Source organism: Hemitrygon akajei, chromosome 3 (assembly GCF_048418815.1).
Source record: "Hemitrygon akajei chromosome 3, sHemAka1.3, whole genome shotgun sequence".
Taxonomy (NCBI): Eukaryota; Metazoa; Chordata; class Chondrichthyes; order Myliobatiformes; family Dasyatidae; genus Hemitrygon; species Hemitrygon akajei.
The window spans coordinates 181,440,769-181,463,495 of record NC_133126.1 but is presented as its reverse complement, the minus strand read 5'-3'; the positions used below and the strand labels follow the sequence as shown (position 1 = coordinate 181,463,495).

The window sequence follows — 22,727 nt, the reverse complement described above, 5'->3', positions numbered from 1 at the left end:
ACCCACACAGTAACAGGGAGAATGTACAAACTCCTTCTAGGCAGCTGGGAAATTGAATCCAAGTACAGAAATTTGCCAAAGGATGATAAGCAGTCTATCCAGGACACGACTTCTTCACATTACTGCCATCAGGGAGCCTGAAGACCCACACTTAATGTTTTAGTAACAGCTTCTTCCCTTCCGACATCAAATTTCTGAGCAGTCATGAACCCAAAACTCACAATTATTCTTACACTTTATTTATTTATTTTATTCACTGATGTCAGAATTAGTGCAAAGCATAACTTATAGCCATTTAAGTCTTGCACTGTACTGCTGCTACAAACAACAGATCTCACAGCATCTGTCAATGATAATAATTCTGATTCTGATTCGGTGGTAATGACTTAAATACTATTTCTGGATCTTTTGCCACCTCATGGGATGCTGGGTCAATGTGGAGACATCCCACTTTATATTGTACCTGTTCATTGGATTTCTGAACTGTCCATGAACACTTTCTCATTATTCCCTTATGCTGTATATGTTTGCTGATGAAACCACTGTTGTTGGCTGAATCAAAGGAGGTGACAAATCGGTACAGTATATAGGAGGGAGACTGAAAGTCTGGTTGAAGGGTGCCACAACCTCTCACTGAACGTCTGGAAAAACTTTACTGACTACAGGAGAAAGAAGCTGGAGGTCCATCAGCCAATCCTCATTAGGGGACCACAGGTAGAGTGGGTTAGTAACTTTAAAATTATTGGTGTTACCATATCAGACATGTCTTCTGGGACTACATATAAGTGCATGACAGAGGTTCTACTCTTTTTAGAAACTTGCATAGATTCAGCATGTCACCAAAAACTTTGACAAACCTCTATGGAGAGTATCTAACTAGTTGCATTACAGTCTGGAATGGAAACATCAATGCCCAGGAACAATAAAGACTACAGAAAGGTTGGATACAGTCCAGTCCATCACATGCAAAGACCTCCCCACCATTGAGCACACTTACAAGGAGTTCTGCCATAAGAAAGTGGCTTCCTTCATCAAAGGCCCACACAATCCAGGCCATGCTCCCTTCTCACTACTACCATTAGGTAGGAGGTACAGGAATCTCAGGTCTCACTCCATCAGGTTCGGCAACAGTCATTACTCCACCACCATCTGGCTCCTGAACTGGCGAGGATAACTTCACTTACCTCAACTTTGAACTGATTCCCAACCTATAGACTTACTTTCAAAGTCTCTTCAACTCATGTTCTCAGAATTACGGTAGTTTTTTATTTGCACAGTTTGTCTTCTTTTACACATTAGTTGGTTGTCAGTCAGTACCTTTTCATAAATTCAATTATATTTTATTTTCCTGTAAAAGTCTGCAAGAAAATGAATCTTGTGGCAGTACATGATGACATATATGTACTTTGATAATAAATTTACAGAGACAGTTTCGCACTATTAATTTTGTTATTTATAGTAAAGTTATGTCTTTGCACTGTACTGCTACCACAAAACAACAAGTTTGACGTCATGTAAATGACAATAAACCCAGATCAGATTAGCACCTCTATGTGATCTGTTTCATTGTGGAACAAGCTGCACCCAGTCATTGCAATGCAGAGCTTGAATGATGGATATGTTTCTGAAATTTCAACAACATTTGATTACAGATCAGTGAAACAAAGACGAAGGATGAACAGACTACCCCTGTTACCTTGATTATTCGGCTTGAAAGTAAGGGAGACAGGTTAAGATTTTCATTTGCTCTTCCTCTGCACTGAGCAAGTGCCCCTGCATTGCAGATATGCTCGAACTTTTTTCCTATCTTTGCAATGGAGATAATGCTGCAATTGATTGTATGGCATCTTGCAACTAACATGGTGATAGTGAGAACTAAGATAGTGAGAAAAGGAAAGGAACAAGAGTTTAATAATCATCATTTCCTAACCATTAGGAATTTAGTAATTCACTTATAAATCTAGTGTCTGTTTTGCAAATCCCCACAGGCACTCAGTGGGACACAAAAAACTGAAAACTTCAGAACATTATTTGTCATCCATTACAAAGATTGTCTTGTTTTCCCAGCTTGGAGCTGCTTCGAGGGGCTTCACAGCAAGTGCTAATTCTGCTGTGATTTAGGCCACATTTTAACTGTATCTTTAACATCTTCCCATGAATCATCACAAGTACTTCAACACCTACACATATATGATGCTTTTCATGTAAAGAAGCATCACCGTGCTGCCCACAAGTGAGTCTGAGATCAAGTGGAAACAAAAGCAGAAATAATTTCAGATGAACACAGTAGTTCCAGGAGCCATTGATGTCGTTAGATCCAACATATGGAATTGTGAAGGCACTGAGAGTGAGTGAGAAAGGATTATGTTAAGAAAGCATTAGGTAAGGAGACCAACTAGAAAAACAGATACAAGTTTAACATTCTGTTCATCTCTGCTATACTAATAATTCAATACATTCATTAATAATTCAATAACTGTGAGTTAACTGGATACAGAAGCCTATACTGTGTGGAACTTTACAATAATGTAATACACACTGTGGTTCTTTTATTAGGCAGCTTTGTAAAGTGTGCACGCAATTATTAGTAAAGTGCATAAACTTATTTCCGGAAAACAATAACCATGTTCCATTTCCTCACACAGCAAGACTATGTGCTGAATTTCAATTGCACCGACAAGGAACATCACAAATTATCTGTTGACTCTTTGTCAAAGCCAAGGCCTGAAGCCAAACAATATGGGGCTGAAATCTTGTTTGTTTACAGAATGAGATGCCACATATAACAGTATTATGCCCACAAATCCCCCAAGTTCCACCAGACCCTCTAAACTTCACTAAAAATATTTTCAATCACCCAGTAGGCAACTCGGGAACAAAAACACATGCATTATTAAAATACATGTAGTTGCCCATTTCAGAATGCAGGAAATGCAGTTGGTTCAATTTCAGTTGAGGGACCATACAGCATACTCTGCATTGTTTTTCAAAAGATCACGACCTATTTCTTATAGACCACCATATGATTTTTCTATGCTCCAAAAGTACATTTGGATAGAACATATTAAATTACTCAGCACCTGCAGCTCTCAAAGAATTTCACAGGTTCACATCCATAATAAATTTCTCCCCATCTCAGTTTTAAACGTGTGACCGTTTACCCAAACCTCCAGCCCGGTTTGAGATTCCCTCACCAGGAGAAACAATACCTTGTTCACAATACCTACCATAGCTGTCCTCCTCAGAACCTTGTTACCTGTCCCATGACCACTCTAAATAAAGATGGATCACTGCAAACCTTAAATTTATGCATAAGAGCACACAGACGTCCATAAACCCAGAATAAATGGCAAAAGGCACAATGGGAACTTGCAAACCTCTCACCCTATTTTACCCATCAGACACCTCCTGCTCTACCTGTCATAAAATTGTCAAGTCCCATATTGGCATGATTAGAACCCAAAGGTCCAGAGTGGAAGTCATTCTTAAACCTGAGAGATCTCCTAAGAACAAATTTTACAATCCATTCTGCAAACTGTAATAGAGAACATTAAAAGTGCACAAGCAGTCAGCTGGCATCTGCAAAGGAAAAAAAAGAGCAGACTATTTAGATTTTACTGGTGAAATGAAGTGTAAATTACAGCTCTTGATAGGATCAGGCTCACTTGCAATGTCCCTACACAGATGGTTGCTCATCCCGCCAAGTCCCAGACTGTGGAATCGGCCTCGAACACTGCTTCAGTGAACTGAATCTCCCATCAAATCACATTTTGCCTCAGGTCATTGACTTCAAGAGACGATACATGAGACTGAAACACTAGAAGGAGGAGAATAAACACTCTCCATAGAACCATTGTATATCTTTGGTAGTATTTCAAGAGCATATCTTGTTGATACAAAGTAGGTAGCACAACAGATTATGAGCAAACTGAACAGACGACAGACAGCATAGAACAAAATGAAACATTTATTCCTCTCCACCACCACCCTCCTCTGTCTGGTGGAAATGGTCCTCACATTCAACAATTTCTCCTTTGGCTCCTCCCACTTTCTCCAGAATCAAGGTGTAGTTATGAGCACCTATATGAGCCCCAGCTCTGCCTGCCTTTTCACTGGCTACATGGAATAGTCCATGTTCCAAGTCTTCCCTGGTAAAGCTCCTTAAATTTTCTGCGCCACATTAACAGCTGCATTGGTGCTGCTTCATGAATCTATGCTCTCATCTATTTCATCAACTCTGCCTCCAACTTTCCACCCTGCCCTTAAATTCAATTGGTCCATTTCTGGTACCTCTCTCTCTCTCTTTTCTTCATCTCTAGAAACGAACTGTCTATCTATATCTTTTATCACTTACTCCCAGGACTATCACCACTATACCTCTTCCCACCCTGTTAAAATGCCATTCCCTCAGTTCCTTCATCTCCACCTCATCTCTTCCGAGGATGAGGTTTGTCTTTCCAGGACATTGGAGATGTCTTTCCTCTTCAAAGAATGGGGGTTCCCTTCCTCTGCCATTGATGCTGCACTCACCCACATCCCCTCTATTTACTGGACATCCACCCTCACCACATCCTTCTGCCACCTTAAAAAGCATAAACTTTTTCCTGTCCTCACTTACCAGCCCAATAGTATCCACATTCAGTACATCATTCTCTGCAACTTCCAACATCTTCAATGAAACCCTACCACCAAACACATCTTTACCTACCTCCACTCTCCAACTTCCATAGGGATCACTCCATGATTTCCTTGTCCATTCATCACTTCCCTTAGTTCTTATCCCTGCAAGTGGAAGTGCTCCACCCGCCATTTTCCTTCACCCTCAGCTTCGTTCAGCATCACAAATAGTCCTTCCAGGTGAGGCAACACTTCACCTGCGAATCTGTTGGTGTTGTCTACTATACCTGGTGAACCTGATGTGTTCTCCTCTACATTGGTGAGACCCAACATAGATTGGGGGACTGCTCTACCAAGCATCTTCGCTCCATCTCTAAAATCTAGGATTTCCTGGTGGCCAAATATTTTCATTGCAATCCCATTCCCAGTCCCACGGCCTCCTCTACTGCCACAATGAGGCCACTCTCAGATTGGAGGAGCAACACCTCATATTCATTCTGGCTAGCCTCCAACCTGATGGTATGAATATCAATTTCTACAACTCCTGGTAATTTCCCCCTCCTCCCTTTTTCAGTTCCACACTTTGGCACCCTCTCTTAGTTCTCTTTTCCTCAGCTACCTATCATCTCCCCCTGGGGCATTGCTTCCCTATCGCCCATCTCTTTACAGATTCCTTCTTCTCCAGCCAATTACCTTTTCCACCTATCACTTCCAAATTTCCTACTTCATCCCTCCTCCCTCACTGACCTGGCTTCACCTATCACCTTCCAGCCTTACTATTTCCCCTCATCTCACCACCTTATTCTGGTTCTTCCCCCTTTCTTTCCAATCCTGATGAAGGGTATCAGCCTGAAACGTCGATTGCTTATTCGTTTTCATAGATGCAGCCTGACCTACTGAGTTCCTCCAGGATTTTGTGCGTATGGATCTGGATTTCGAGCATCTGCAGAATCTTGTGTTTATAATGGCGTTTTTATGCTTTTCTGAGTATAAACATGATCTTTTAGTCTCCAAAAAAAAGATTGAATTCTACTGAATGATTATCACTTTGTTCATACCAATGATGCAAATTTTCAAAAATTCTGAGATCTGCCCACAGACAGACAAGAACAAATTTACATATATTTTCTTGCAATACAATGGATACTCTCAAATTACTGAAATACTGTTGCAGTTCGGCTTCACACAACATTAATCCTATTTCAAATTACTCTCACAGTATTCTTTGGCCTTAAGTTCCCTGCAAAGTTTCAGCATTTCTCTAATGCAAAGGCAGAGTTATCCCAAGAACATAATAAACACAGCCATTTGGTTGCTCAGGCTTGCTCTGCCATTCACTAAAATCAGGACTTATCTCTCACCTCTGTAACATTTTCCTTTACTAATTTCATGTTCCTCAAAATCCACAAATCTATCATTCCATTCAAAAGGTAATTTGATTATAATCAATATTTAGAACAGTAACTGTATAAAATCAATTCTTTGTGCTGCTTCTAAGTTAAATGATGAAACACCCTGTCACTCATGTAACCAAATTACAAGACTCGCTGACATGCGTTCCTACAATTTTTCCAATGGCGTTGATGTACATCCACAGCTTGACCTGAGATGATGTGGTATAATGTATTTCTGTGGTTTGTCATTACTACTGTACCAGAGGCTCAGGCACAATTAGCTATTGTGGCGTCAAGTATCAGAATCAAAATCGGTTTTATTGTCTGTCTTATATGATGTGAAATCTATTGTTTTGTGGCTGCGAGTACATAAAGTTGCTATAAATTACAAAGTTAATAGTGCAAATGAACAAGAACAATGAAGAAGCATTGTTGGGACATTTAGAAATCTTATACATGCAGAAGGGCTAATCATCTGGAATGGGCTGTACATCTCAATGGGCAGTCCAATGCTCTGTATAATAATTGAAGGTTCGGACAGCAGGGCACTTGGCAGAAACCCGATTGAAAGGGGTGAATTTTTTTTCCTATGCTGCCATATTTGTATGTCAATCTGGATAAATAAGCTTCACAGGAAATTGGAGCTTAAGTGTGTTATTGGAATATAGTTTAAAGAAGTCAAATTTCTGTGCCACTGTGACCAAGAAATATCATCCATTTATTATTTTTTCAGACGTTCAATACTTTCACAGTGACTGAGTTTTCCCTTGTAGTTACCTGATTACCACAGCTGCCATTGCACACTTCCCATTATTTTTGACCCCCTACCACTTGGCATTACGTTAATAATTTCATTGTGTATTGCATAAATGGGGTGGTGAGGTGGAGGTACGTCTCTACCAAGGGTGTAAGGCACTTCTCTCTGCTAACCTGCAGGTCACCCTTGGGGCAGGGTATAGCACCAGCTTAGCCCCCCCCCCCCCACACCCCTGATCAGGGTCACATGAAGCCATGGGAGCAGGTGGCAGTTGGAACACATCACAAGTCCTGGTTATGCAACCACTGACACCAAGCAATCTCTGTAGAATATTGATAATGGCTGGGGTCACCCATCTTGTAAAGTCACTGTCCAGAGAGCAATAGCAGACCACTTCTGTAGAAAAATTTGCCAAGAACAATCATGGTCCTGGAAAGACCACCACATGACATATAATAGACAAAGAAATTACATTAACAAGGACTAGTAGGGGAATGCAAGCAGTTCCGCATTGAATTAATTGCATTTCTCCACACAAGTTCCAGCTATCATGTTCGCTACATGAATGCAGAAAGTCTAAACCTTTGTAGCACATCTTTTCTTGAGGTGTGCTCTGAATTTGAATTCTTTTTATATCCAGAGATAGAATGGGGAAATAGAGACAATTGCCCAGCACCTGTATTGAGGAATGTGCTGAATTGGAGCCAACAGAAACATCATTAAAAGTAACAGCTTGCAAGGAAGCAATGTATTAGTTAATTCAAGAGACAAGAAACCACAGATGCTGGAACCTGGAGCAACAAACAACCTGAGGAACTAATCAGGTCAAGATGTATAAGTGAGGATGGGGGGGGGGGGGGGGGATGAAATTGTCTATGTTTTAGGTTGAAACTCTGCATCATTAGTGTTTTTTTTAAATCAAATAATGTTAAATATTTTTAATTCTTTAAAAGCTGTGCTCTGGCTTTTGTTCAGTTTGTTTATTAGCTTGATGGATTTGTAATGGTTGAAGATACTTCTAAAAGTTTTTGATTATCATACAACTATTAGACATGTGCAAAGCTCTGATTGGCACGGCAGCTTGTTTTGCTGACCAACATTTTTTTTTACCTGTTTTGTGGGCAGGACTTGGTCTGTGCTCTTCATCCTCAATAATGTGTCAATTTTATTCAGATGTCACCTGTAGTTTTTATGCATATAGAATGGGAAGTGTATGGAAAGCACTGCTAGGGATGTTGATAGAGGGAGATACATCAGTGACATTGAAGGGACTCCTAGAAAGGCACACAGATGTAAGAAAATGGAGGGTAATGTGGGAAGGAAGGGTTAGATTATGTTATAAGATCAGCACAACAGCATGGGCCAGAAGGGCCTGTTCTGCTCTATGTTCTAATGTTCACACTACATTCTGAAGGAGCAACTAATGAGAGCTGAGTTGTCCCAGAACACTGCTTGACAAGTCAATCCACAAACAATGTAGTTGCTACATAGATCAGCAGTGGACACAGACAGCTGTTAGGTGACAGTGAAAGTAGATCACTGAAATGGAACGAGTTAATACTAAAAAATTCACTTTTTTTCTAACTCAAGGAAATGTAAAACAGGAGCACTAAACATGTATGTGTGGAATGGAGTGGCCAACACTATACTCATCATTTCCAAATCCCAGTAGAATAGGATGAAGACAGGAACAGGATAATTTCTTGCTGTTTACTTCATGGGTGAGGAACTCAACACTAACAATAAATGAAACAATACTTGTGACAAATTTACATTTAAAAATTAAACCTGGTTCTGATTTGTGTCACATACAGAGTATTAGGCAGTCATCCTCCTTTCTCAATTATTGTATAGAAAATTCCAGCTCTCAGTATTGATAAGAAACACTCCCAGGATATGACAGAACCATGCTTAGATTTGGAGTAAATCTCTGCACCAACAATATATGGTTCAGCTCTGACCTTAGTGCATAACCCCTGACTGTGCCTACAGGATAAAATTTCCATTTTCCAAATCATTACAGCAGCCATCACTGATTGAGATCAAGCATTTAATGCAGTTCTATGGAATTCAGTGGGTCAGGCAGCAACTTCAGAAGAAAATGATCAGACAACATTTTGGGTTGAGACCATTCATTTGGACTTTCGGATCCTCCAGTATCAGTGTCTTGAATCTCCATAAATCAATTTTACGAGGGGCGATTGACAAGTTTGTGGCCTAAGGTAGGAGTCAATTGTAGAAATGTCCCCTCCTACATTTACACACTTAGTCCAGCGGTTGTGGAGCATACGGATCCCTTTGTAGAAGTTGGCATCTTGGAATTCCACAAGTGGTCCACAGTGGGGGGTGATTGATAAGTTTGTGGCCTAAGTTAGAAGGAGATGTATAACTCATCTCCTTCTACCTTAGGCCACAAACTTATCAATCACCCCTGCTGTGGACCACTTCTGGAGGTCCAAGATGCTGACTTCTACAAAGAAGGGATCCATATGCTCCATGACCGCTGGACTAAGTGTATAAGTGTAGGAGGGGACAATGTTGAAAAATAAATGTGCTAGGTTTTCTAAAATTTACTCCTTCTACCTTAGGCCACAAACTTATCAATTATCCCTTGTTATGTTTGTGTACTCCACTGCCGAGCATCTAACTATACTGACAGAATCTAAATTAATTTTGCCCCCAACAGAAGTTCACTATACCAGATAGGAACCTAGATCTCAGGAGTAAAGGGGGAGTTTCTAACTGCAAATCCTGTACTGTAATAGAAAAGTTAATAATTCAAGTGATAAGTTAAAATCAGAAGCACTGGAAATTCTCAGCAAGTCAAACAGCATTCAGTGGAAAGATTGCTAGCTATTTCTATCTCTCTCTTCATAGATACTGCCTGATTTGCTGAGGATTTCTAGAACTTTGTTTTCACTTGAAATTGTGAGTATTTGCAAGTTATTTTTTGATCGTCACTAAATAAGTTGAATTAGGTGATGTGATGGGGCTATATAGGCATCAACTGAATAACAACTTATGAAATTATGTAGAACCATAAGCATCTCATGAAAGGCTTGTAACACTTAAGACATCAGCATATTTTATTAACAGAACTGGACCACTAGGTGGCACATTTCAATTTCAGGGAAATAAATAATGAGCCAGCATCAAAATATACCAAGTGCCAACATTTCAGCTGCCTCTAGACAGATTTTTGCACAAATAGATCTTCAGCTGAGTGTCAACCAGATGTAATCAATTTCATTATGAAATTAATTTCCTGCAGTTACCAAACAAACCTTTATGTTATAAATTAGCTACAGTGTAAGTGAGAGTTAATTGCACAGGGAGAACATTAATTCTTGTTTTACTTCTAGAAGCCATGTTACCCTTTTTTTTACCTACCCCACCAGCAAAATGTTAAGTAATGGTAATAAGACTAGCCTTAGGAGTTGCCCAAAATAAATGTACAATTGTTAAAAAGGCAAATGCATTTAATATTACAATGCGCAGAAACTTAGCTGACACCTTGTTTGCAATTCTTTGTTAATTCATAGGCTGCTCTGATCAGGATTCGAACCCAACCATAGAATTTGTCAGATTTGAGTTGTTTTCTTTACTTCTTTCGCAGTCCTTCAGGGTCAAAGCTTCCACTCTTGTGGTTGAAGTGCCTAATAAAATCACTTTGGGATCCTGCTGCAGAGGGGAAGAACTGATTAGCACATACAACAGGAGTGACTGTGCTCCTTCTGCCATTTTTGGTTAGACAACTGATTGCTTGGAGTGGCAGGGTGGAGATATGTCTCTACCAAAAAAAGGTGCAAGGTGCTCCTTCCCTCTGCTAGCCTGCTGGTCACCCTTAGGCAAGAACAAGGGTTTCTAGGAGTCCCTGCTTAATCTCCCCCCCACCCCCGATCAGTGTTACGTGAAGCGATGGGAGCAGGTGGATGGTTGTATGAGCAGCTGGTGTATTTCACAAGTCCTGGTTATGCATCCACTGATGCCAGGCAGACAATCTCTGAAGGGTATTGATAATGGCTGGGGTCACCCATCTTGTAAGACACTGCCCAGAAGGCAATGATAAACAACTTCTACAGAAAAATTTGCCAAAACAATCAGGGTCATTGGAAGACCATGATTGCCCAAGTCATACATCACAGCACATGATGATAATGATGAATATGAATGATTGCTCCCAAAGAAACTTGGGATTCTTGGTGTACTCCCACAAGTTCCTTCATCATTTCCATTAACGGGCTGATATGAACAAGAGTTAATCCCCTTAGTGGAGATGATCAAATTTGCAAATTGCATTTATTAAATTAAAAAAAACACTTGATTTTAAAATCTCCTTGTTTTAACAATGGAAGACAACATAATATTGGAAATAATAGGAAATTTAGAATAAGAGCAGAAAACACTGGAAACACACTAAGCAAAATGTATAGTAAGAGGAACAGTTAACATTTCAGATCAAAGACCATTTGTCACATTGGGAGGAGAGAAAATAAATTAGTATCAAGCTGCAGGGACGAAAGACATCCCTTTTATAGGATGGGATCAGGGTTGCTCTGGAGATAAGATGTAAACCTCCGGCCACAAACTTAATGGAGGCAGTTAGGGAGAGAGAACATGGCCACCATGCAGTCATCTTGGTGAGAGCCAATTCATTGAATCAATATGAATCAATAATGATTTGGGTTGTGGCTTTAATATCTTATGTTTCCTGGCATCAACTGTTTAAAAACATTCCTGTATGCACTTTGCTCATTATATTATAGGTATTCTGAAAATTGATGATTGAGCACATTTACAGCCACCAGTCTCCACTTAAAATAAGACTGAAAGCTTTAAAAATACCAATTCCAAGGAGAGTAACCACAAATTGTTTTAATAAGTAACAGGTTTTATTATATGAATCCACTTTAAGTTATAAAGACAATTTTGAATGAAAGGCACAGTGAGTCAGACAATTTTGAAAAAAACATGGAAACTAAATAAGAACATAGAAAAGATGCGAGAATAGCATTTGTCAGCATTTTACAACCTTCAAATCCCATTCATAATTTCACTGGTCAACTTCATCTTCACTAATGTTATGAGTACAGAATAAAAACTACTGTCCATGTGTACATGAAATGGATCATTTTATGACTTCAGTGTTTGAGAAGTTTGAAAAAACACTATTGCTTTCTACTGTACTTTGTGATGTTGCAGCATTCAATTCCTTAGAACAAAGCTAACTTATGCTAGTTTTAGACTCAAAAGGATCAGCATGATTTCAAATGGAGATAAAAGCCACAAAATTGCTTTATGGGGAACAGCTCAACATTTATCCAGATTGAACCACAAGCATGAAAGTAGCTGGCAATGGTGTTACTGCTGCACTTCAGCTGATCAGCAGCAAAAGCAGATTTTCCACCCCAATTCCACATAAACATTTTTTTTATAAAGTGGAAATGAATTAATATAGCTTAGTTAAACAGAACAGAAAATGTTCACCATAAACTTTCAAAATTACAATATGGTACTAACATGTAATAAACAGCAGAAAGCAACTGTCATTTGTGTCAGCCCAGTAAATCAGTAAAAAATAGAACCAGTTAAGCACATGGCAAATGTAAACTTGTGACCAATAACTTCACCCCAGTGATAAAAGATGCAATTTTCAAATACAAACGGCTATTGAAAGATGTCCTTGTTTTGCTTCTGCTTTTGTTTCCTTCAATAAATAAGTGTCTTCTATCTAGATGAAGGTAATTTTGTAACAACTCTTACTCTTTGGTTTATGCACAAATACTATCTGTGTCTTCCTGCTTCCTGTAGAAAAGACGCTTGCTTTATTTTATTTACAGAAAAGTCAACTTGGTTCTGTTTTAAGTACCCCCTACAGGTTCTTAAATTATCTTACCTTTCATTTTAAATTTCATTTCTACAAATTAACCTCTGGTCACTAATTCATGCTGAAGGTTGTGTCATGTTATACTTGAAATTAATGTGATTTTTGATCCTCTCCCTATACTTTGTAGAACATTAAATTATTGCTTAATGGTGATGAAGAGATGGCTAAGGTTTGACAGAATACCACAATTCCATGTTTTTCCTCAGTGCTTCAGTTTACAGATGAAAAGTTACATATATGTTCATATACTTTCAAAGTAGAATGAGCAAGTGTATCAAAATCTTGCACATTTTAATGGCAGCACATGTAAGTTATTTTTAATAAACTTTTTAAATGTTTCCTTATTCAAAATATAGAAATGCAAGACAACATCAGTAGGTTTAAGCCTTGAAACAGGCTTTTAATTAAGCAAGGTTTCCTCAGTAAAGGCATCAACCTCCCAATTTTTGACAGTAATGTTATGCTATGTCAATTGCCCTTTGACACATGTGCAATCAATAAATCTGTCAGAGTCTATTATCTCCAGTGACCTGCTGATCTTCACCTACAGGCCGAGAGCAGGTCAATAAAAGCTCAATGCTCTAATCAGATAATCAACCCCACACATGGGTTTGCAGATATCCATTCAGTTCCCAACACAATTTATTACCTTGTGCTGTCATATCTTCATAGTTTCATTCAATGTAAATTTACATTCTACACAGGAACCACTCTCACATTTGACTAATTGCAGTCTCAAATCTAGAGTGATGTAAAAAAACAATAGATTCCATTTGAGCTACCTTACATTGTTATTCAGCTTTGCAAGGTAATCTCGCAACTCCCTTGCTGCCTGGAATCGACCATATTCTTTCTTTGGATTGGCACATTCTTCAAGCAAGGCTTCCAGTCTGCCAACTCTGACAATTTCTATAGGAGGATTATGCAAGAGCCCTCCGGATGTACCACGCCAGATGGCATACTTGGAGAGCAGATTCTGGCAGATAGCATAGTAGTTATGGTCAACTGTAACACGAGAACATAAAATATCCTTTGAAAATGATAGGCAGGCTTCTTTTCCACAATCATCAAACTTGCTCTCGTACCAGACATCCCAATTCTGAGGCTTATCTGTAGGGAATAAAAGTGAATACGTTTGATCAATACTTCAAAAAGCTTGCAAATTCATCTGCATCTGCAAATTCAGTTTAAACCAGTTAAAAAAGGGGAAAAAAACACTATAAACACTACAAAACTAGTTCACACAGAGAGCGAGAGAGTGAGCAAGACTTGGCCCACTATGCTGACCATTTTTATACCAATCCTATTGTAAAACCATGTAATTCTCCCCACATTCCCATGAATTCTAACAATTCTTGCTGCTAGTCTCTAGTAAATCAATTAAAAGAGCCTAGTTATTACTTAAAGCTCTGCCCATATTTAAATTTTGATGGTAACTTCTTAACTGAAATGTTTACATGGACATCTGCCTCATTAAGTCCTCAAAATGTGCAGGCCAGACCCACATTTTTTAAAAATGCAGTTTATCAGCATTTTAATGAAAAGTATCTGATGGAAGTAGTGGGTGGTGGCTCCATATGTCACTACTACAGGGCATGATGACCCTGCCTTACATGAGTCCCGGGCTCAGCTGGCTCTGGCTGACAGTACCCGGTATGGGCCCGTATCCAGGGTTACGGATCCCACTGCCTTGTGGGTATCTTTGGGAGAAGAGAAGGCTAAGGAGCAAACCCTACACAAATCCCTAAGGCGGTTGGATGACATATCACATCACCTCCCAGCAGCTCCTGCAGCCAAGCTGATGCCAAATGTACTGCTTTGCATTCCTTTGAACCACATCTGCGAGGCCGAGAGGGGGATCTTGATCACTGGGCAGCCCAGGATCTCCATATTCATTGCCCAGGTCCATGCCCAGTCTTAAACCTGGCGCATCCATTGTCTACTTAGACAGACGGAGCCATCACATCTGATGGAAAGCTGATTCTTTTGAGTCTTTCACTTGTGACATCTCTCTACAGTATAGAGGATATGGACTCAAAATTATAATATTAAACATCTATAATAATAACTTCTTATCTTGGTGGGTCACGACCATAAAGTCAGTGAAGAATTAATAAGTATGCTCAACTGCCTTTAAGCAAAGCTAAATCTGAGCTTCTTATATAAATAACTGGAAATAATCTGGACTTTGACAATAAAGTGTGGGCAAACAAGGTTCAACTTTAATAAGTATCAGGTCTGTTAGAAGAAGAAAGATTATAAATCACAAAACCTGTTGTAGAAAGTATCTCAATTACAAGAGACAGAATCAATAGGATCATTAATTCAATTTGTCTTTATTAAATAAACAAGGGTATCTCAAGAGGGAAAAAAATTACATTAACATTCTATATAGCCTGCAGCTACGTTAACTAATATTCAATCCTGTCCTGGTGATCACCAGGATTTCAATAGTGGCATGGCTCTCGAAAGTTTAAGCTAAAAGTAACTTGGGATACTGAAGTGGAAGACACCAAGAAAAATCCAGATACTACAGTTTTCAGTATTTCATATACTGTATCTTCTGCATATATTCTACATCTGTTCAGGAATCTAAGGAGATTGGCTGAACAGAACACAGGGTTGACTAATCACTGAGTATTTGTAGTATTAATACCAGGTTTCAGCAAATGAGTGCATAGAATATTAGGAAAAGAACAAAAACAAACCAGATACAAAAACATTCACAAGATCACAAGACAAAGGAGCAGAAGTAGGTCATTCGGCCTATCAAGTCTGCTCCGCCACTCCACCATGAGCTAAACTATTCTCTCGTCTAGTTCCAATTTCCAGCTTTTTTCCCATATCCGTTGATACCCTAATAAAAACCCTCAACGATTGGGCCTCCACAGCTGTATGTGGCAACGAATTCCATAAATCCACGACCCTCTGGCTAAACTTTTTTTTCCTCATTTCTGTTTTAAATGGGTACCCTCTAATTCTAAGCCTGTGACCTCTTGTCCTGGACTCACCCACCAAGGGAAACAGCCTTTCAACGTCTACTCTGTCCAACCCTTTCAACATTCCTAATTTTAATTAAGTAGTTATATATGAAAATCAGTTCACCATCTAGACAAGACTTCAATTGCTCTTGGATACGCAGCACATCAGTTATGTATGAACTGTCCAGTTTGGCCGGTGTACATGACCAATGAAGTGGTGGAGTGAGTGGTATAAAAGCAAGATTTTTGGCAAATGCCCAGTATCAATGACTTAATTTTCCTGATGTTCCCAATCTGATAAAGATCCACATTGGTCTGATGAATATGGTAAAGTATAGATTTGATCATTATTAATTTATAAAAATCTTTCTTTTATGCTTACAGTGATATTACTTACTGAAAAGTTGTCAAACAAATTTCGGGTCCTTTGGGAGACCCAGAAGGAACCACATGGACACAAAGTAGGATATCTGTTCCATTGCATGTATGTGATTAAGTTATTGAGTTAAGAAATGGCAAGAGTAAAAGAACCCTAATGGCAGTTGTACACAGGCCTCCAAACAGCAGCCGGGATGTGAACTACAAATTACAGAAGGAGATAGAAAAGGCCTGTCAGAAAGGCAATGTCATGATAATTGTTGGGGATTTTAACATGAAGGTGGATTGGGAAAACCAGGCCAGTACTGAACCTCAAGAGAGAGAATTTGTAGAATGTCTAAGGGAATGGCTTTTTAGAACAGCTTGTTGTTGGACTGGGTCTTATGCAATGATCTGGAGGTGTTAAGAGAGCTTAAGGTTAAGGAAACCTAAGGAAACAGTGATCACACTATGATCCAGTACACTTGAAAGAGAAACTAAATTCCAATATGTCAGTATTTCAGTGGAATAAAGGAAATTACAATGGCATGAGAGGGGAACTGGCCAAGGTTCACTGGAAAGGGACACAAGCAGGAAGGACAGCAAGAGCAGAAATGGCTGGAGTTTCTGCGAGAAATGAGGGAAGTGCAAGACAGATATATTCCAAATAAGAAGAAATTTCTGAATGGAAGAAGGACACTACTGTGGCTGACAAGTAAAGTCAGCGCCAAAGTAAAAGCAAAAGCTAATGGCAAAATAGAGGATTGGGAAGCTTTTAAAAACTTGCATAAGGAAACTAAGACGGTTATTAAGAAGGAAAAGATGAATTATGAAAGGAAGCTGGCAACTAATATCAAAGAAGATACTAAAACCTTTTTTAAGTACATAAAGGGTAAAAAAAAAGTTGAGGGTAGATATAGGACCAATAGAAAATGATGCTGGAGATATTGTAATGAAAGACGCAGAGATGGCAGAGGAAATGAATGCGTATTTTGCATCAGTCTTCACAGTGGAGGACATCTGCAGTGAAATTTACTACTGAGAAGGTGCTCACGAAGCTTAATGGTCTGAGGGTGGATAAATCTAATGGACCTGATGGAATGCGCCCTCGGGTTCTGAAGGAAGTAGCTGGAGAGATGTGGAAGCAATTACAATGATCTTTCAAAAATCAATAGATTCTGGCATTGTACTGCTTGACTGGAAAATTGCAAATATTACTCCGCTATTTAAGAAGGCTGGGAGGTAGCAGAAAGGAAACTATAGACCTGTTAGCCTGACAGCAGTGGTTGGAAAATTGTTGGAATCGATTGTTAAGGATGAGATTACAGAGTACCTAGAGGCACATGACAAGATAGGCCAAAGCCAGCATGGTTTCTTAAAAGGAAATTCCTACTTGACTAACTTACTGCAAGTTTTTGAGGAAATTACAAGCAGGGTAGGGAAAGGAGATGCAGTGGATATGGTGTACTTGGATTTTCACAAGGTCTTTGACAGGGTGCTGCACAGGAGGCTGCTTAGCAAGTTGGAGTTACATGGGAAGTTACAAGCCAATGAATTACAGGGAGGTTACTAGCATGGGTGGAGCATTGCTTGATTAGCAGAAAGCAGACAGTGGGAATAAAGGGATCCTATTCTGGCTGTCTGCCAGTTACCAGTGGAGTTCTGCAGGGGTCAGTGTTGGGACCACTGTTTTTTTATGATGTATATCAATGATTTGGATTATAGGATTAATGGATTTGTGGCTAAATTTGCTGATGATACAAAGATAGGTGGAGGAGCAGGTAGTGTTGAGGAAACAGAGAGCCTGCAGAGAGACTTAGATAGTTTAGGGGATGGACAAGGAAGTGGCAAATGAAAGACAATGTTGGAAAGTGTATGGTCATACACTTTGGTGGAAGAAATAAACAGGCAGACTATTACTTAGATGGAGAGAGAATTCAAAGCACAGAGATGCAAAAGGACTTGGGAGTCCTTGTGCAGGATATCCTAAAGTAGTGGTCACCAACCTTTATAAGCCCAAGATCCCCTACCTCAGCCTTAGTGAAAGGCAAAATTGACTCCAAATCTATTAGCTACACGCATGTGCACTGGGGCAGAAAAGACCAGAAGTAAAACCCCGCAACCTGGAAGTTGAAATAACGTATAAACACCAGGGATCACCACCCATTTTTTTGCACCACAGACCAGTTTAATATTGACAATATTCTTGCAGACCGGCCGACCCGGGGGGGGGGGGGGGGGGGGGGTGTTAAACACGATGGGAATACAGCGATACTCGAAGCAGGTTCCTTATGTCCAGTCCATTCCTCAATTTAGTTGAAGTGGCTCTCAGCTGCTGACCCGTTTGCTCACGTTTTTTCCACTGGAAAAAAACTGAACGGGTTTTTCTTTCAGTGCAGGGTGCTTGGACTCAGGGTACCAAAGCAGTTTTAAGGGCTTCATTGCCTCATTAGTCACACATGCGCACTGGGCAGAAAGAACGGAACTAAAACCCAGCAACCCGGAAACAGTCTCTCAAGAGTATTTGTGAATTCATTTTTCTTTTTTTTTCCAGGATCTACTAAGAAAGTCTCCAAGATCGACTAGTCGATTGCGATCCATGGGTTGGCGACCACTCCCTAAAGGTTAACCTCCAGGTTGCGTCAGTGGTGAAGGTGAATGCAATGTTGGCATTCATTTCTAGAGGCATAGAATATAAGAGCAGGGATGTGATGTTGAAGCTCTAGAAGGCAATTGTGAGAACACATTTGGAGTATTGTGTAGAGTTTAGTGCTCCTTATTTTAAAAAGGATATATTGACATTGGAGAGGGCTCAGAGAAGATTCATGAGAATGGTTCCAGGAATGAAAGGGTTACTACATAAGGAACGTCAGGCAGCTCTTGGGCTATATTCCCTGAAGTTCAGGAGAATGAGGGGGGATCTCATGGAAACATTCCGAATGTTAAAAGGCATGAACAGATTAGATATGGCAAAGTTATTTCCCATGGTAGAGGAGTATAGGACAAGAGTGCACGACTTCATGATTGAAGGACGTCCACTTAGAACAGAGATGCAGAGAAATTACTTTAGTCAGAGGGTGGTAAATCTATGGAACTTGTTGCCATGAGCAGCTGTGAAGGCCAAGTCATTGGGTGCATTTAAGGCAAAAATAGATATGGTCTTGATTAGCCAGGGCATCAAAGGGTATGGGGAGAAGGCAGCAAAGCTGGGATGACTGTAAGAATTGGATCAGCCATGATTGAATGGCTGAGCAAACTCAATGGGCCAAGTGGCCTACTTCTGCTCCTATATTTTAGGGTCTTATACAAGGATTGCTCAGCAGAGATAGACCACAATGACGGAGGAGAGGGGCAAGACAATATTCAGTTGTATTTAAAGATTCACTTTGATCAATGCAACAATGGATCTTCGGGCATGCAGAATACTAAGAGAATTAGAAATGGAATATAAGAGATGATTACAGTACTGGAAGATATTGAATTCAGCTGTCTTACAGAATAAAATGGATGAAACAATAAATGAAGAGTACAAAGGTTGAAAGATAAACTTGTGTGAAGATGGGCATAAGGATAGTTTTGAAAAAAAGAGGGACAGTTGTAGAGCAAAAAGGTAATCAGCAATAATGGAGTATTATTAATAGGAAAGATATCTGAATGCTCAGGTATTAAGTGGGGAGAGATCGAGGCTATAGATGTGGACAACATGAAAGGGTTTAAAGATTATATGGCAATAGATTTAAAAAAATGATTTATTGCTATATAATCTTAAAACTTTCACATTAATATGAAATCACTTTCAGATAACTTTCTATGAAATTGTAGATAGTGTGGCGTGGTTGCGTAGCACTCAATTTATTTAAGTAGCACTGAGAGTCTTTCATGCTCAGTTTAATGAACAGAACAACGTACCAGCATGGGTGCAGGCTGATTACTCCTCTCTGCACATGCACGACTCATCCATGGAGTGAGTTAGGAACACCAAATTTCAGGATGTGTACTTAAAAGATGATCTCACCTGGTCTCTCAACACCATCTGTTGAAAGCACAACGGTGTCTCCACTTCCTGAGGAGATTGAAGCTTCTCCCTACACCCCAACTCATCATTCTGACCAATTTTACAGGAGGACCATTGAGAATGTCCTGACTACCTGCATAACCGCCTGATATGCGATTCACAAGGCATCTGACCACAAGTCCCTACAAAGGATTGCGAGGACTGCGAAGAGGATCACCAGAGTCTCTCTGCCACCAATCATATGCAAGCCCCTGAGTATTGTCAATGGTCCCTCTGATCCATCCAACAATCTCTCTGACCCCTAACATCAGGCAGGCTGCCCCGTAACATTAGGACAAGAACTGTTAGTATGAGAAACTGCTTCTTCCCCCAGACCATAAAACCACTGAACGCTCTGCCATCACCCATGTCTCATCATGCATTATCCTGTTTACTTTTTAACTTGTGTCATAAATGCACCTTAGTATTTGTTAATTTACTAGTGGTAATATGACTTCATGTGTTATGAGTGAGTTATCTGTACTGTGTTGTGCACCTTGGTCCAAAGGCACATTGTTTCGCTTTGGCAGAATACATGTGAATAGAAGAACGACAATAAATAGACCATAAACATAATATAAACTGAAACAGAGAGGCCAGAAGACATAATCCAGAGACACAGATACAAATACAGACCCATTATGAAAGGTTGGAATTTAACTTAGAATATAATTTATTTGAATCTTACATCCATCCCACAATGTGAAGGAGTAAAAATCTTTGTGTTATGACTCTGTTGCAATGTACAGACATGTGAATTTAAAAGTCTAATGGCTGGTAAAAAGCTTTCCCACAGCCTGTTGTTCCTGGCTTTAATGCTGTGTAGCGTTTGTCAGACAGAAGTCCCCAATGATCTTCCAGGCCTTCTTTCTGCACCTGTTGTTATAAATGTCCTCAATGGCGGGAAGTTCACAGTCACAGATACGCCGAGCTGTCCATACCACTCTCTGCAGTGCCCAGCAATCAAGGTTGGTGCAGTTCCCGTACAGCTAGTCGGTATGTCTCAATGGTGCCCCTGTAGAAGGTCTTAAGGATTTGGGAGCCCATGCCGAACTTCTTCAGTCACCTGAGGTGGAAGAGATGCTGTTGTGCTTTTATTGCCACACAGTCAGTGTGTACAGTCCAGGTGAGATCTTTGGTGATGTGCATACCAAGGAATTTGAAACTACTCACCCTCTCAACTGCAGACCCATTGATGTTGATTGGACTGAGCCTGTCTCCATTCCTTCCGTAATCCACAATCAGCTCTTTTGGTTTCTGGACACTGAGGGAGAGGTTGTTATCCTGGCACCACTGTGTCAGGGTATCAACCTCTCCCCTTCAGGCTGTCTCACTACCACTAGAAATAAGGCCAATCAAAGTATCATCTGAGAATTTGAGCAGCAGATTGGGGCTGTATGTGACAGTACAGTCGTGGGTGTAAAGGGAGTAGAGAAGGGGACACAGAGCACAACCGGGGGGAGCACCTGTGTTGAAGGTCAGAGGGGCTGAGGTGAGGGAGCCCATCCTTGCTACCTGTCGGCGATCCAATAGGAAGTCTAGAATCAGCTGCACCATGTGGGATGCAGGCCAAGGTTTCTGAGTTTCCTGTCAAGTCTGGAGAGAATTATGGCGTTGAATGCTGAACTGTAGTCCAGAAACAGCATTCTAACCTATGCATCCCTCTTCTCCAGGTGAGTGAGGACAGTGTGTAGTGCTCTGGCAATGGTGTCATTGGTAGACCGGTTCTGTCGGTAGGCAAATTGTAGGATGCCCAGTATGGGTGGTAGCAAGGGTGGGCGATTCAATTAGCAATGCTAGCACCAGTGACCATGAAACTACTGCAAACTACTGGATAAATTTCATTAAAATGCTTTTCGGGGAAGAAAATTTGCTCTCTTTCCTTGGTCTGCTTATGAACCAATGTGTTGAACCCTCTGAAATGATTTACAAATGAGTTATCTGGAATGGATAATGAATGCTAGCCTCTCTGGTAATGTCCACATTAACAAATCAATTGAAAATTCACCAGTCAAATCAGAGTTCAAAATCAGTAATGTAATCTATGATTTTTTTTTAAATGATGCAGCTTTAAAAGTTTAAATGAGAAATATAAGAAAGATTTACAATCAGAAAGATTAACGGTGGTGAACATAAGGTGATACCATTTTTAAATCCATGAGAATGGCAGAAATAGAGATTTACTGAAGGGAGCTGTAAAATATCTCCAATCACTAATATGTTAAAAGTATAAATTTAAATCAGGATCCTCAGGATGTCTGTTGCTCTACAGGCTAACTATCAATCAAGAGTCTGATTATTCATTTTCAATGATCTAAGTTCACAATAAATTAAATATCACTTTATTGAAATATGTATTTTCTTTCTATTGCATAACTGAAATCAAGAAAAAAATTACCAGTGTTACATTAATGTAGGAACATTGATACAAAACCCAATTTAATTTCATAATCACAGACTGACAAAATAATTGAGTAAATTAGACCAGCTGGTTTTTAGTTAAATTACTGTGCAGAATATTAAAGAGTTAGCTTTGTCAGTTGCTGTTGAAAGCATTCTTCAGGTTTTAGTGCACTGCATGCTAACGGAGACTTCCTTACAGGCATATTAAAACTTAAAATGATGAAAATTCTTCAATATTGGTTATCTAGTCAGAAGATTTAGTGCCTAAATTATATCC

General features: G+C 39.8%; 1 protein-coding gene across 5 annotated transcripts in view; it reads right to left on the bottom strand.

Annotated features, from left to right (window-relative positions):
- Positions 1 to 11,638: 11,638 nt before the first annotated feature.
- The window catches only part of dipk2ab (divergent protein kinase domain 2Ab), a 208,680-nt gene continuing 197,591 nt past the window's right edge, over positions 11,639 to 22,727 (bottom strand). For all 5 annotated transcript variants that reach the window (XM_073041532.1, XM_073041537.1, XM_073041533.1 and 2 more), the window contains one exon: positions 11,639 to 13,765. In XM_073041532.1, coding sequence (XP_072897633.1) covers positions 13,434 to 13,765 — 332 coding nt within the window. In that variant the 3' untranslated portion in view covers positions 11,639 to 13,433. The remainder of the gene's footprint in view (positions 13,766 to 22,727) is intronic.